At 45.5% G+C, this 15,444-nt stretch overlaps 1 protein-coding gene across 2 annotated transcripts in view; it reads left to right on the forward strand.

The window, feature by feature from the left end:
• si:dkey-100n23.5 (cyclic AMP receptor-like protein A) overlaps nucleotides 1-6,117 on the forward strand; it is a 49,296-nt gene extending 43,179 nt beyond the window's left edge. The window contains exons 13-14 of one of the 2 annotated variants that reach the window (XR_004612493.1): nucleotides 3,781-4,012; nucleotides 4,043-6,117. Coding sequence is in view for 1 of the 2 variants with exons in the window: in XM_034574086.1 (XP_034429977.1) it covers nucleotides 3,781-3,951 (171 nt within the window). In the remaining variant the exon portion in view is untranslated. Of the gene's footprint in view, nucleotides 1-3,780 lie in introns of both variants that reach the window. The other variant, XM_034574086.1, reaches the window with a different exon arrangement.
• The last annotated feature ends 9,327 nt before the right edge of the window (nucleotides 6,118-15,444 follow it).

Below are 15,444 nucleotides of genomic sequence, written 5' to 3' on the forward strand. Positions count from 1 at the left end.
CCGCTCTTTACCTGCGGTGCTTTTAGAGACGTTTAAAGGATCAGTCCAGAGTTTTTTTTCTCTGTCTTAATACACGACACATGCTATAGACACACTGAAAGATTGTTGGCTACTGTCAAAATTCCTCCTGTTCATACTGGACCTGAAGTTATCCATCAATAACATGACTACTAGCTTAAACGCTACAGTCTTTATTCTAGAGAGTAAAGCTGGTTTCAGACAAGAACTCTGGAAAAGGTCCGAAAATTTGGTCCAGACATTTTCAGGAGTTTGCCTTTCACTTGAAGAATGCAGCAGGAGATTGCCTGGGTCAGACAGGAAAATGTCCAGAACATTCAGGTGAGGGGTAGCGTCTGGGTCGAGCAGGAGGCAGGACATGAAGTATAAATTCAGCTGAAGAAAGCATAGTGTTTTTGTTTACGGCACAAAGACACTGGCGCCGGCTCTTATCGCCAAAAGCTCTCGAATTTTGTATTTTCAAATTTGAAGTCTGTAACTTCTATGTGTATGACACTTCTTTTCTTCCTGAGATATTTGAATTCTTCCAGTTTTGTGTCTGGCACGTGTTAGAATATCCGGACATTTTCACTGTTCTATTCTCATATGGACATTGTACTTGGAGGCTGGCAAGAGAACTTCTGGAAAATGTCGGCAGCAACTGACTGACTGCGATTTCTCATGCAGCCCCTTCGGAGAATTTCCGGAACATTTCTGGAGTTCAGTGCATGTCTGAGAGCAGCTAGTGATTAACATAGGTCTGGTAATGTGCCCATCAATGTCTGTTTCCAGCAGAAACAGCATCTTCCTAAAAATGGCGACAGTTGCTTCTCATGAAAAATGGCAACAGAAAAATGTTCATGCAGCTGTACAGGCTGTGATAAGTCGACAAACAGAAATAACTTAAATCACCACATTTTTATTGTTAGCTGCTCCCAGCAGCTACTAATGCAGCTTCCATGTCATTTGAGATGGCAGTGGTGGGATGGATACGTCACTTGCTACTGATTGGTTCGGACAAAACAAAGGACCCCAACAAGAAACAGGCTTGTTGTCAGGCTTACTGAAATAAGTGAAACAAAATGGCAATTGAGTCTGATAATCAGGCCTCTGCGCCTGCAAGGCTTCGTAGATAAGGATAGATTTCACTGATACTGGCTCTGCAGCAGAGAGGACATTGACTGCTGGGGTTAGCTGTTCGTAAGAGTCGGCTCACTGAAGTACATATACATCCTTCTACATTTCTAAAGAAGAAACCAAAGACTGTGGTGGTGGCCATTTTACTATTCTCATACAGACAGAAGACTGAACCATGTTTCCAAATCATTGCAGTCAACTTTACAAAATTTTAAAACAGGCTTCATACTCCAATACACACATGTGTGTGTGTGGGAGTGTAAAGCACCTGTGCATCTTCTCTCCAGGCAGACAGTGACCAGCTGGCTCAACTGCCAGTCGTGTTTCCCACTCAATCCAGCGGACAACATACTGCTGTGAGTGGTCTGTCACGATGGTCTGTCACACAGCGCTCTGGAGTAAGAGCCTAAAAATAGTTCCCCTCTTTTTATTTATTGACTTGAGAATTGAATCCTGCCTCCAAGACTTTTGAAAGTTCAGCAGAAGCTAAAACAAGATAAGACTAAGTAGACTGTTCCAATTATAAACCTGTTGCGTGTATACAAGGATTTTACTGCAACCAGATTACCTGAATGACCCTATTTCTGCCAGGATCCTGGTTTCTGTGTGAATGTAAACATTGTGCTGCCTCTCTGCCTTGTACCTCAAGTCCTCCGCTGTTGTTTTCTCTCTCTGTTCCGCAGCTGTCTTTGAGTCGTCTTGTCCTCCCTCTCTCTCTGCCTATATCTATCTCTCTGTACTGTATGCATGCCTCTTCTCCCTGCCTCCTCTGTTCCCTATACCCTGCTACAGCATTTCTGGCATTTATCTCATTATTTCTGCCGCTCTCCTTTGTGTAGCGTTTCCCTCCCACCTGTGTGCTCCCACCCCCCATTTCTCTCCATCCTTCCCTGATATTGATCTGCATTCTAGCCATACAGCTGAACTGCCTGTGGCTCTGCAATGAGCTCACCTCTCACTTCTCCTGCGTGTATGCGAGCGTGCATGCAGGAAAAAAGCGGTTCCCATTCTCGTATGTCTCAGCATCTCTTCATTCTCTAGGCCTTTTTGAACCGGGAACCCACCGTATTGCTGTAAAGAAGTCCCAGGCTCTAACGTTTACACAGACATGGATCTGGCTCTGTGGCTTTACCTCCGTTGTTGGCTTTTAGGAGACATAATATGCATCTTGAGTTTTTCTTTCCTCCAGTGTGTTATATTGTTTTTTTGTGAAAAAGTTAAAAGGCGTAAAAAGGCTGTGAAAACAATACTCATGTACTGTCATTTAAAACAGTCAAATTCACTATTAAGTTGTTGTCATTTACATTTTTTCTGTCAACTGAATACTGATAAGATTATGATTTTTTAAAACCATAAATGTTACCAGACAGACAGACGTTCCTACACCACGGCACTGCGACGTCAATCAAATCACCATTTTTACGATCACAGGCTTGTCGAACAAAACCAACATTAATACAACTTGACAGCTGTATTGTGCGATTGTTTGTTTTAGTATTGGAAAGGAATGATCAGACATGATTACACTCAACAGAGAGTCTTTTGTCTCATCGTCAGTGCTGTACAGCTGCCAAGCAGGTTGTGAGTTTTCAATAAGCTCTGCACTGAAGGTTTTCTCCTCTCCACACCTAGCAGGCGTTTGGACCGTGAACAGCCGTGCGTTAAAGCAGGCACGTTGTTTCAAATCCCGGGGAGAAATGCGATCGAGGAAAGGCCAGTCTGAGTAATAAAGCCACGAGTTTGAAAGCTTATCTTTCATCAGAGCACTGAACAACAGTTTATAATGCTATGACGAGGTTTTACAATCCTGTGAAGTTATAAAGGCAGCAATTATTATACCTTATAACACGATCACATGTCTCAAATGGTAGAATTACAGCGTTCACACATCAAAGAAATCGACCAAAGGTTGAGCCACCTCCAGCTTCTTTTGTCAGATAACTCTTTATTTTATGTATTGATTAGATTATTAACATCCTGCTTCATATCCAGAGGTTCATTTATTGTCAGACGATATCCGATGGACTCCAGGATTGGTTCACACCTGGCATTAAAATGTGCCGTGACTATGGCTCTCTATTCATATAAACATGCATGGTGATGCTCTTACCCAGTCTGAGTTTATAAATGTGACCATTGTCAATGTGTTTGTGTCAGAGCAAGCGAGAGAGAGAGAGAGAGAGAGAGAGGAGCCAGGAGTGAATCAATGCACTGTGTTTGACTATGGAACAAGATTTTATCCATTTAAAAAAAAAAAATTGAAACCATTCTGTGTTGATCAGTGTTGATATTGTGACAGTGGCCACATACAAATCACATGCGTCCCAGAAGACCTCCAAATGTGGTCGGAATGTGATCAGATCCCAAGACGCATTGATTTGACATTTGGCCGCATTCAGACCTGAACTTAGCACTGACCACTTGTGTTCGGATCACTCAGGACAGATTTTAATACCAGGTGGGATCGGGGGTCTATGTGTGAACAGAGGGTGAAACATTTTTGGGAAGCTTAGTGTGAACATGGTCTTTACACCAGCACAGATAGTGAGTGTTAAATCCTAACCCTCTGTGTGTGTGTGTGTGTGTGCGTGTGCGTGTGTGTGCGTGCGCGTGTGTGCGTGCGCGTGCGTGTGCACATTTTTCTAGCTGGCTCTGCAGTCGCGGCTGTGTGACAGGACTCGGATCGGAGAGTACCACCCCGGGGCTGTGCGCTACACACAAGCTGACCTGGTCGACCTCAGCGATGACGACGATGACGATGACACCAACGTGCTCTTCTACTCCCCCGACATGACCCTGAAAGGCCGAGTGCCCTGAGAGAGAGAGAGAGAGAGAGAGAGAGAGAGAGAGAGAGAGAGAGAGAGCTGAGTAGAGGGACAGAGAGAGAGAGAGAGAGAGAGAGAGAGAGAGAGAGAGAGTAGACAAAAGAGCTGAAGGAAGGAGGGTCACAGCCAGAGAGGAACGCAGCAGATTAGAAACCGAGAGGAAGAAAAAAAGAGGTAGGGAGGGTATGGAAGGGAAGATTGGGGGGACAGTCAGGCAGATAGAAGCCGGAGATGAGCTGTCAGGTTCCATTATTAATCCCCATCCTTTACTATTTAATATCCTAAAGACACACACACACAGAGACACACACACACTACGTGTAGAGCAGCAGCTCCCTGCAATGCTATCAGCCAAAAGGAGTGGCTCTAAAGATCCTCCGAATGTTAAAGATATCTGCTGCACCCCAAAGGTCTTAAACCGATTTCCCTCTCTGCATCACCTTCTTGATTCCTGCATTCTGCATCTGTACTGTGGCAAACCACAAAAAAATGAATGGAGGAATAAAAAAAAAAGATAAAGGACTACTGAAAGGCAATCATAACAAGGTGTTAGTTTAGCATTTGCAGCAATTACCTTTTCACTTCTCTGCAGGAGATGAGGTGAAAAGCGGGCCTTTCAAAAAGCACCCCGTGTGTCAGACATGAAAGCATCTTCAACTACATGTAGATTGATCCCAGCACTGAACTACTTCCCTGCCAATGAGCGAGGTACAGTGGAAATACAGAAAAAGGGTTTTAAAAACAGTCAACATTACCTGGTAGTACAAAAAAAGTCCCAGAACACCAGTGGTGCTTGTAAGGAGCCTCTCCTTCCTCCGACAGTATTTGTTTTTCTCTTTGTATCTGAATTGTATGTTACTGTTGTTTGCAACTTTCGGAAGTATTTCTTTGAAAAGCTTGTTTTGTATTTTTTATGAAATATGAAATTGTTTCTAATGTAGTATTTATATAATAGGTCAATGTACTGTATATCTGTATATATTTGAGTATACACTATTTTTGTACGTGCCTTGGACTGGAATGTGAAGAAAAGCCTGATGCACTCACATGACAAGTCGAGCAAGAGCTTGATTCAATATGAAGCCTTAAGAACAAGGGACAAAAAAAAGAAGCATTTTTCTAGTCAAACAAACACCTACACACACATAAGCTGTTTTCAGACATGAAAATCGGGTCCGGACGTTCCCTTTCACAAAGGAATTAGGCAGCAGGAGGTTGTCTGGGACTCGGAAAGAAGAGTGCTTGCCACATTATGGTGAGGGTTGACCCCTCAGTAGAGAATGCAGGGGGCCGGACATGACGTATAAATTCAACTGCGAAACAGTGTTTTGTTTACAGCCCATTGGCATTGTCTCTTATCGGCAGGTTTCCTGAATCTTGTCTTCCTATATGTGTATAGCTCCTCTTTTTCATCCTGAGATATCTGTATTCTTTAGTTTTCTGTCACGTTTTAGAAGTGGCATCAACACACCCAATTTTGCAGATATTCTTCTGCTTTATTCTCACTGACATTTTACTACGGGGCTGGCAAGAAAAGTTCCAGAAAATATTTGGCGCGAGTGAGACATTTGCATTCTCACAAACAGTCGCCTCTGGAAAAATTCTGGAAAATGTCCAGTGGTCAGTTCATGCCTGAAAGCAGCTCTTGGACATTAGACAAACATGCTTCTCATTAAATTTCCCCGTCAAAAACCCCATTGGAAAAGATGACACGTGACACAGCAACAGCCTGTGACGCTTTGTCGTCTCGCTGCCGTTGAGGGGACATAGCTGAGGTGTGATTGGCAGGAGAATAGAGTCACTTTATATTCAACCTATAGCCCCATGTGGGTTCCCCCCCCCCCCCCCCCCAAATGTAAAGGTGTCATCACTGTCGGTGCACGCTGCCTGCTGTCAGCTGCCTCTCTGACGAGTTGAACTAATGAACCGACACTTGACCCTTTTTACCCTTGAGTTGGTGAACTTTTCTGCTGGGCCTCGATGACACCAGAGTGCAACTTTGGTTTGCAGCTCACAGAGGCCCACCGCTGAATTAAACACACACACACACACACACACACATGTTCTGTGCCCCTACCCCTCTTTTGGCACTGTTGCTCGTTTTACTTGACTGCGCACTCCATCAAATAAATGAGCAGGAGAGACATTTCATAACAAAGCTCTGGCTGGGCGTGTTTATTTCATTTTCACATTGATGCAATCCCTCATTCCTTCATGCCACTGCCCGGGCTCCGGTGGAAATGTGTGTCTGCTTAAACGTGTGTGTGTGTGTGTGTGTGCGTGCGTGCACGTGCGTTAAGACATCCCTTAGACCTAGGGTGCCCAAATAATGGTTATTAATTATTGGTCGGACCCTGCTGCACCCCCTGCCGTCTCTCCAAATCTGGTTAACTGGATTTTGATTAATGAAATGTGCGCGCCATGTCCTCCGGAAAACCAGGCTTTTTTCCTACACACACACACACACACACACGGCTCTCACACAGACGTTTGAACGTTTGGAGCCCCGCACCCTCCTCCATATAAAGAGCCTGGAAAATAAGCGAATCTCCCTGTCACGCAAGAAGAATTATTATTCCCTCCTCATATCGTCGCATGCGCCGTAATTGGATACAATTTAACACCCGCGGCCCACGGGCATGTCGGCAGGCGCACTGCCTACTATTAGCTGCTCACCTCGCCTTGCTTCGCCTCCCTATCATTTGTCAGATCTGTGTTTGTGTGCTGCTGCTGCTGGTGGTGGTGTGTGTGTGTGTGTGCGTGCGTGCGTGCATGTGTCTCTGTGTGTGTCTGTGCATGTGTGGCTCGAGAAACCGGAGCCATTGTTGGAGTCCGGCCATGACCTAGCTGTGACGCACAGAGGGAGAGGGGAGAGGAGGAGAGGACGGAGAGACGGAGAGAGGCGACAGCAGCAGCAGCAGCCCAGACGCTGAAAAACAAGCAGGAGCTCTGTCACCACGGAGCGAGCAGCGAGCAGCGAGCCAGGCCTGATGGCTGCGTCCCCTGCGCAGCTTCCACCTGAAGCCTGCGCTCTAACAGAGCCCCAGCAGCATGATGAGGCAGGGATGTGGCGGACGGTACAAAACAAAAACTCCCCTAAACTCATTTTACAGTGAATATAAGGCTGCATGGAGGAGGTTAATGAGGAGATTACAGCCTTCATGAATGATGACCTGAAAGTATTAATAAATGCGTCAAAGTTGTTGTGCAGCCCCTTACATCAGATGATTTAATTATCTGGTTTTACTCCAGGCTGTTTGTATTGAACCAGGGGTTTATTGCCTGGCAATATATGATTAAAAGAAAGTGTGGAATTGCCCTGTTTGTGCCAACAATCAGCTGGCCATAAGTAGCTTGGAGAAACCGAAATGGCACATGAGCAAATGCAGATGTTGAAATACAAGGATAATGTCTTTATTATGACAGATATATTTAAGATTCAGCCTTTTACCTACAGTCTTATTCATTTCTCGTTGTCATTAAATCCAATGAAAGACTAAAAAAGCTTGAGTGCCAACTGGGAATCCGGATGCAGTAATTGTTTTTAAATTTGGCAAACATTACTCCAACAGGACTAAAGAGTGCCTTTGGTGTCCTCTTGGTTGTTTATGGCACCAGTATCGCAAATGCCTGGTTTTCCTCCAAATAAACCAACCTGTGTTCATCATAGAGGAGGAACGTGTCAGCCAATGCAACAATGGATCATTGGACCTTGCATGGGATTCATTGTCCTTAAGAAAAGAATCTTTGGACCTGCATTTGTCTGTTTATTCTTAAGTTGTTTTTTGGCATTTTGCCTTTGCTTTGACAGGTGACAGCAGAGACTGACAGGAAACATGAGGTAAGATCAAAGGGAGGGTGACATGCAACAAAAGTCCCAAGTTGGTTTTGAATTGAGGTTATTGCCAAAAAGTGGTTTACATGTCTGTGACTACTCTTGGGACTTTACACAGGAGCATTAACAAAATAAAAGAAATGACTTACACTAAATCAATCTGACTAAATAACTAGCCATTCAATGCTTCTAACTTTGATGAGGCCCTCGATCTTCAGGGGCCCTCAAAACCCCCAGATTCATTGTTTGTCACATAGTTTTTGGTCGTCGTAAAGCGCCCAAGTGTGTAAAATCCAGGTTTTAAGAAAACACTAAGGTCTCAGTGGCGTTTGCCATGGGCCCCTTAACAGGTTAATCCCCCACTCAGTGAGCAGTTACATAACCACTACAGAAACAACAGATAAAAGTTAACTGCAGTTCAGGGGCGTTGCAACCGCGTAGGCAAAGCAGGCTACTGCCTGGGGCCCCGAGTTCAGAGCGGATCATTAGGTAATTCAACAGCAACGACAATTTTGGTAGAATCCCCGTAAAGTCTGATATCAGATCGAGAAGACAATGGTTGGAAACCCCCAAACGAGGCCCCATGCATGCCTAGAACTTTCTGCCAAATTCTTTAGAATTTTAGGTGTTTGGTTGAACGTCTAAATACACGTGTGCAATGTGGATGTTTGCACTTTACTACTTAACCATTATTTTTAAGTGTACACACATATGCACTGGATGTTGGGGGCCCCCCAGGTCCCTTCTGCCTTTGGCCCCCAAAGTTCCTTGAAATGCTCTTGCTGCAATGTACTGTAGCTCCTGTGACCAGTGTACAACGAGACACAGTAGCTCTGTGAGCATCATACAAATATAGAAATGCAGGATGATGATTTAAAATCCATATTTTCACATATTCCATCCCATGATGAAGAGGCTGTACATACATACAATAACAAGGCTTGCTGGGGTTCCTCACACTCCTTGACTCTGTGATCATTTTCCTGGAGTAGAGACACCAAACAACTATATGGAAACAAAATTCAACATTCTAAAGCTCAACGTGCCTCTGGTAGATTTATTATTGTCGCTGATTTTGTTGTTGTTTAAAGGGGTGTCAGTTGATGCGATGTAATTGGTTTCAAGGCCATTTTGCTTGGAATCAACATTTCAGCAGTTTATGCAATTGAGACATGGAAATGGTCAATGTATTTTTCATTGGGTGTCCTAATTGGTAAACTGAAATGTAATATGACGCTAATTTGACCATTTACATTGAAGAAACATTTGGGACTAAATGTCACTCTGGATCATTTTCTTTAAACATTTAAAATATTATCCTTTCGTGAGACAGACGCAACCATTTCCCTGACAAGCCACCAACCAAATTTTCTGAATATTTAAAAATAAAACACAACGGTTCCCCTAATCGCCATATATAATTTGCTAAATTAGCAGTTATCTTAGTTTAAATTAATTTGAAGAATAATAGATCAATTAATTGTATTGATTAATCGTGTTATGCCAGAAAACAGTCACATCATTAAAATTCAAGGTGACATATTCGAATGTCGTATTGTTTGATTTGACCCACAAATCTAAATATTGAACTATCATTTAAGATAAAGGAGCACATCCTCACGTTTAACATTTGAGAACCGAATCGATCTCTCTATCAAATAATCAATTAGGCCTAATTGTTCCATCTGTAGTCTAAATATTTAGTCAGAGCGTCCCCCGCGCTGCCATTCTGGCTCCGAATAAGCTGCGTATTAGTTTCCAGCCAAGTTCTGAAATAATCAGCCTCCAAAACACCAGAATCGGCCTTGAAAACCATCGTGAGTAATATGTGTGTCATCGCGGAAAAAACAACCCACGTTCTCATAAATATCCCCGTGGACGTGACCTCAGCGATTGTGACCCTGCGTACGTTTACATATCTCGTGTTTAACGTCCACATTTCCCCGCATCCTGTCTAATGTCAGCTCGGCTGTAGCCGCGCTGCTGCCGGAGCTCTTATCGGAGCGCAGGAGCGAGCGGAGCTGCGAGCGCCGAGAGCTGCGGTCGAGCTCCGAAAGGGTTAAATTAATCTCTCGCTCGCTCGCTCAGCGCACACACAGGCACACACACACACACACACACGCACAGACGCACACACAAACACACACACACGCACGCACACACACACACAGGCTGCCACCGCCCCAGATAACAGAGGGGCGCCTCTCCCCAGCCAGCCAGCCTCCGCTAATCGCAGTGGCAGGAGGGGGGAGTGGAGTGCCGGCGGCCTCTCACAGCGCTGGGCTTTTTATTGACGCTGCCTGCCTCTCTCTCCCTCCTCGTGTGTGTGTGTGTGTGTGTGCGTGTGTGTCAGTGTGCCTGTGTGTGCGCTTGTGTGTCTCTTTGTGTGTGGGTGCGTGCATGCGTAAATTTATGCCTGCGTAAGTGTGTGCGCAAGGCTGTGCATGCTTGTGGGTGCGTGTCAGAGCGAGAGAGAGAGCGAGAGCTATAAAGAGGTGTGTGTGCGTCTGCGCGTGCGTGCGTGTGTCTGTGTGTGTGTGATGTGTGTGCGCTCCCCGCCAGCAGCGGAAAGCAGGGAGAGGCGGGGAACTGGGAGGGTGGGTGGCGAGGTTATGAGCGGAACTCGACAGAGGCCGACAGACGAGAGAGAAGGAGGGGAGGAAAGAGGGGGAGGACAGGAGGGGGGGGGGGGGGGAGCTTTCTTGTGCTGCGCTGAGAGCCGCCACCGCTTCTCCTTCCTCTCAGATAAGGCTCGTTTGAAGGTTTTAGTCTTTATTCTCTCTAAAAAAAAAAAAAAAATGTAAAAAAAGGAAAAGAACGAAGGAAAAGGCGACGGAACGTTTCTGTCCGCGCGCTTTGCTGCGGAAAAAACATGTATGATCCACAAGGTCGTGGAAGAGACACGCGTGACTAATCCCATCGCTTATTTGATTTTACGCGCGCACTGATTGATTGCATCGACGGATTTAGCAGCCTATTGATTAGGGCTTAATCTATAGGTCCGTGTCTCTCAGCGCTCCAATAATTGCCCTCCCTCCTCTCCCCCCCCCCCCTCCTCCTCCTCCTCCTCCTCTCCAGCAGCGGCAGCAGCAGCAGCAGAGTTTGGCTCGGAGCCACTCTCGCCCTGCCGCGCCAGGCTGTAATTATCCCCGGTGAGGCCGCGCTAACGCAGCGTGGCGCGCCTGTGGGGAACCGGTTAGCCCTACAACAACGGTGGGGGCTGCATGAGTGTGCGCGCCCGTGCGCGCCTGTGAGTGTGTGTGTGTGATTTCTTGTTGTTGTTGTTGTTCGTTTGTTTGTGTGCAGACACAGATCGCAGCGATTTCCAAGTCCTTACGTGAACCTTTAGAGATTTGGAGTTTATAGATTAGAAAATCGATACGAACACTATTGATACGATAGAGTCACAGCTGCCATAGGATATAAACTATATGAATTTATATAATCATAACTGTGTTTTGACTTTTTGTCAGGATCTATTGATTGGAAGTATGCTCCTGTCCGAGCATATGCGTGCTTGAGAGGGTTCACTGAAGTCTCTACGTGCGTGCGTGCGTGCGTGTGTGCGTGCGTGTGTGTGTGTTGCAGTAAGCGATCCATAACGATCTGCAGGTGGATTGTGCTGATTAGTACCGGCTGCTGTGGACGGAGCTGCGTGCAAAGAGCTTCCTGCAATCTGAGCCTGCCGACCGTGCGTGCGTGCGTGTGCGTTTGTGTTTGTGTGTGTGTGCGTGTGTCTTGCTCGCCTGCGTGCTGGCAGTCAGCCCTTTCAAAATGTGTGTCAGGGCTGTGTACGTGTGAGGCTCCACGTGTGTTCAGGACAACATGTGTATATTTGGCTAAACCTGTGCCCATGCAGTGTGTGTGGGAGGGTGTGTTTGCTTGTGTGCACACATGAACTTGACATGCATGCATGCGTGTTTGTGTGTGTTTGTCAGGCCACCGCTTCAGTGTCTGATTGCAGCAGCAGATGGTTGGATCACTGTGACCTCCCAGACTGCGGCTCTTTCGACACCGGGGCGCACTTGCGTGTGTGTTCATGCTGTTTTGGTTTTTACAAGACACACTCTTATGCGCGAATCCCTGACAAGACATAAAATGACAGTCAGAGGACGGATCACACGTTTTAAGCACATATTTCATCGCCAAGGTCCAGCGCCGGTATATTTTCAAAGGCACATGCTGTTCTCTCCGACTGGCTTTTCAAACCACAAAGTTCACACAGAGTCATAAAAGTGCAGCCATAAAAAGGCCTGCTCTTGATCTCCAGACCTGTTTTTTTGTGTCTACCTCAGACTCTCAGTTAGGTGGTGTGTTTCTATTTTGTTGGTAATTGTGTGTTTTTGTGTTGAGTGTCAGGAACTTACTTTGCCCCGCGGTTCCTCTGAGCAATATTCATCCTAATCCAGTTTTCCAGTGACTGATGGAGAGAGCTGCTCGCTCCCTCTACGCCCTGTGAGTCAGAGCATAAGGGGAGAGAGCGATTGTGTGCTGTAATTTTGCGAGTCTTTGCAGCATCCATCTGACCTTTCAACGTGATTATTAGTTGTGTGTGACATCAGCATGAGGCTGTTTTTACCTGCTAAAGACCCCGAGGATTAGAGGAGTTTGCCATTTTCAGCATTTGCAAATTGCTTTCGTGCTCCGAACGATACATTCAAAGTTTGATTCTCTTGACGCCATGTAGACCTGAAAGGGGGATGGGGGGTGGATTTATGGTATTCAACCCAAAGTTCAACCGCAGTGCCACCAGTGGTTCTGTAATTCACTAAAAGCAGAGTGACTTTGAGGGGGAGCACTACCACTGATAGAATCTAAACCCCACTGATGCTAGAATCTGAATCTAGAGTCACAAAATCCATGTCATTGCCGTGTTGGTGGTTTTTAGGAAATTATGGCTCAGAGCAGCTTCTCAGACCGTTTGGAGTCTAGAATCAGATTTAGACCGGGGTGCATGTGAAAACTTCCCCGCTGACAGTTCTCAAAAGAGTCACATCGGATCTCTTTATAGTCCAGTTGCCAGGTTGGATCCTACCTGCTAGAATCTGGGCAGGGATCGTGAATGAGACATATGGTGCCATGTAGCTAAATGTGTAGAGCATGGCTCTCACATTGCCAAGGCTAAAGATGGTGGTGTCCGTCCAGGGGAAGTACATGCTGGCATATCTGTCAGCTGCTTTGGCTGCAGAGAGCACAGGTAAATAAGTGCAGTTCTTTGTGTGCCAAGTGCTACTGTGCGGCCACATGCCTGGAAAATTGGGTCCAGACATTTTCAGGACTTTGCTTTTGACATATGAAGAACGCAGCAGGAGATTGTCTGCGTCAGATGTGTTCTGGAGCATTCAGACGAGCGGTGAAGCCTGGGTAGAGCACGCATGAGGCCGGACATGACGTATGAATTCATCATCAAGCAGTGTTTTTTGTTTACAGCACATAGACACCGGTTGTCTTTCCAAGTTGACATCTTCGTCTGCATTTACTACATATATGGCTCCTCTTTTTCATCCTGAGATATTTGTATTCTTCTAGTTTCACATCCATCGCATGTCAGAAACATTATCAACAAACCGACTCGCTCGCTGGGAATTTTCTGGGAAAGTTCTGGAAAATTTCCAGAGCATCCAATTCAGACATTTGTGTTCTCACATACAATTTCTATAGGAAATGTACAGTAAATATCCAGTCTTAGTTTTATTCTGAAGGCGGCTCTTGATGTGATTTCCCTCAATACAGCTTTTTCTTCAAGATCCATCTATTATTCCCTGGGAAATATGTGAAAATGTCAAAACATGGCTTATTTTCCAATGTGAAAGAAAGTAATAAGAAATTGGTGGATCCGCCCCAAACTTTAATGGGTTCTTTCTTGACCCATGCCTCATCCTACCCCTAAGTTTTGTGGAAATCCGCAAGTGATGTGAACCTTTATGTGGCTGTATGAGCGTTTGTGTGTTTCAGACAAGTGAAGCTTTTTTCATTGAGGATATTGCAGCATATTTCTCTTGGTGTTGGGGCCTCTCATGTCAAAAATCTTCGCACACATCCACGAGGCCGCGATCCTGAAACCTCAATAAAAGCTCCGCTGAATGGCATGCGTTATATGTTACACACCATCCGATCCGTCAGCATCTCACGTGAAGGCCCTCCATCTCAGACTATATGTTCAGGTTGGGGGGGGGAAGAAAAAGCACGTTTCCCTCCAATTCGCCTCTCCGTCGTCATGAAGCCAGAATTTAAACTTCTTGAAAACAGGAAGGACGCTGAGCTTTTGAAGAGCGGTGACCTCAGACTGGCCGAGGATCAGTGTCAGTAAAGTTAAGAAGCCGACTCTCTCCACCTCTAACCTCCTCGGTTATCACTCATTAAAAATGTCAATACAGTTGACAGCAGAGTTGCCATTAACCGGTATTTATGTTTGATTTTGTCAGCTGACTTTGCAATCACAAAGCAGTTGTTTGATCAGTCTTGCTTATTTAAGTGCCCAGTAAATCTAACCTATGGAAACACAGAGAAGTGTAAACAGGCTTGTCCCACTTCTTCCCAGATGTTTGCTGAAAACAATTTTATTATTTGCCCAATGAGTAAGGACAAAGAACAAGATATTAAAGCATTTCCCCACTGATTATGGCAATGGCAAGCACATACCATCCCCCTTAAAGTGTGTTTCACATTGAAAGCCAATTATTAAGCATTTAGTTGTGAACGGAAATGATGTGACAACTCTGCTGTGACAGTTTTCAGATTTACCTGGTTAAACGAGGACATAGCTGGTGGTTTAGACGCTGTGGTCTTAGTGGTCACCTCAGAGGGTGAGGCTAATAACACGCTCACCCTGAATCTATGTACGTTTGAAGGGAAGGCTTTCGTAAGTTCCTCGCTACAGAAATCGAGAAGCATGCTGTATAGTTTCCTCAGAGTTTAGTCTGCAGTGAAGAAGTGGCGTTTTTGTTCTGTGCCATGCATGAATACGCCCACCCTCCTTCCCTCTTTCTTCTCATCTCACTGACTCTCCCTCTCCTCTCTCGGCTCCCTGCTTCCTCTGGGCCTCTTGTCTCCCGTAACTTTTCAGGCCTCCAAGATGAGCTTTGCTTTTTAACGCGTCCATATGTGAGCGCTTTGTGTTTGTTTGTGCTCGGCCGTCTGGTTTAACTCCTACTTTCAGCAGCTGTGGCGACTGCAGCCAGACCTTCCATTTTCCTACTCTGCCTCTGTCTGCCTGTCTGTTGGCCTTGCTCTCTCTCCATCACTCTTTCTCTCTCTCTCTCTCTCCCTCTTACCCACACACACACACACACACACACGCAGGCACATGATGCACACACCTCAGGCTTGATATTCATAGCCTCCTCCTCCTTCACTTGACATGGGAGCCTTAACAGATGTGCCCCAGCCGTGAGCTGCCTCTCCCACTCGCTCTCTGTCTCTCTGAGACTCGTGCGCCACACATTTACCTTATCTGCTGGCTTGGGAATAAATAAATAAATAACTAAACTGACATTTAATTCTATAGACAAAATGCAAACAACACTATAATAGTAAAAATGTGAATGAAATACGGAGCTTAAAAAAGTGCCAGTGTTGGACTAATGAGGAGGCTACAGCAGATTCTTCAAACTGTTTAACCTGTTTATCAATGTGTGTGTGTGTTATTGT

The sequence above is a fragment of the Hippoglossus hippoglossus genome, chromosome 21 (genome assembly GCF_009819705.1).
Source record: "Hippoglossus hippoglossus isolate fHipHip1 chromosome 21, fHipHip1.pri, whole genome shotgun sequence".
NCBI classification, from domain to species: domain Eukaryota; kingdom Metazoa; phylum Chordata; class Actinopteri; order Pleuronectiformes; family Pleuronectidae; genus Hippoglossus; species Hippoglossus hippoglossus.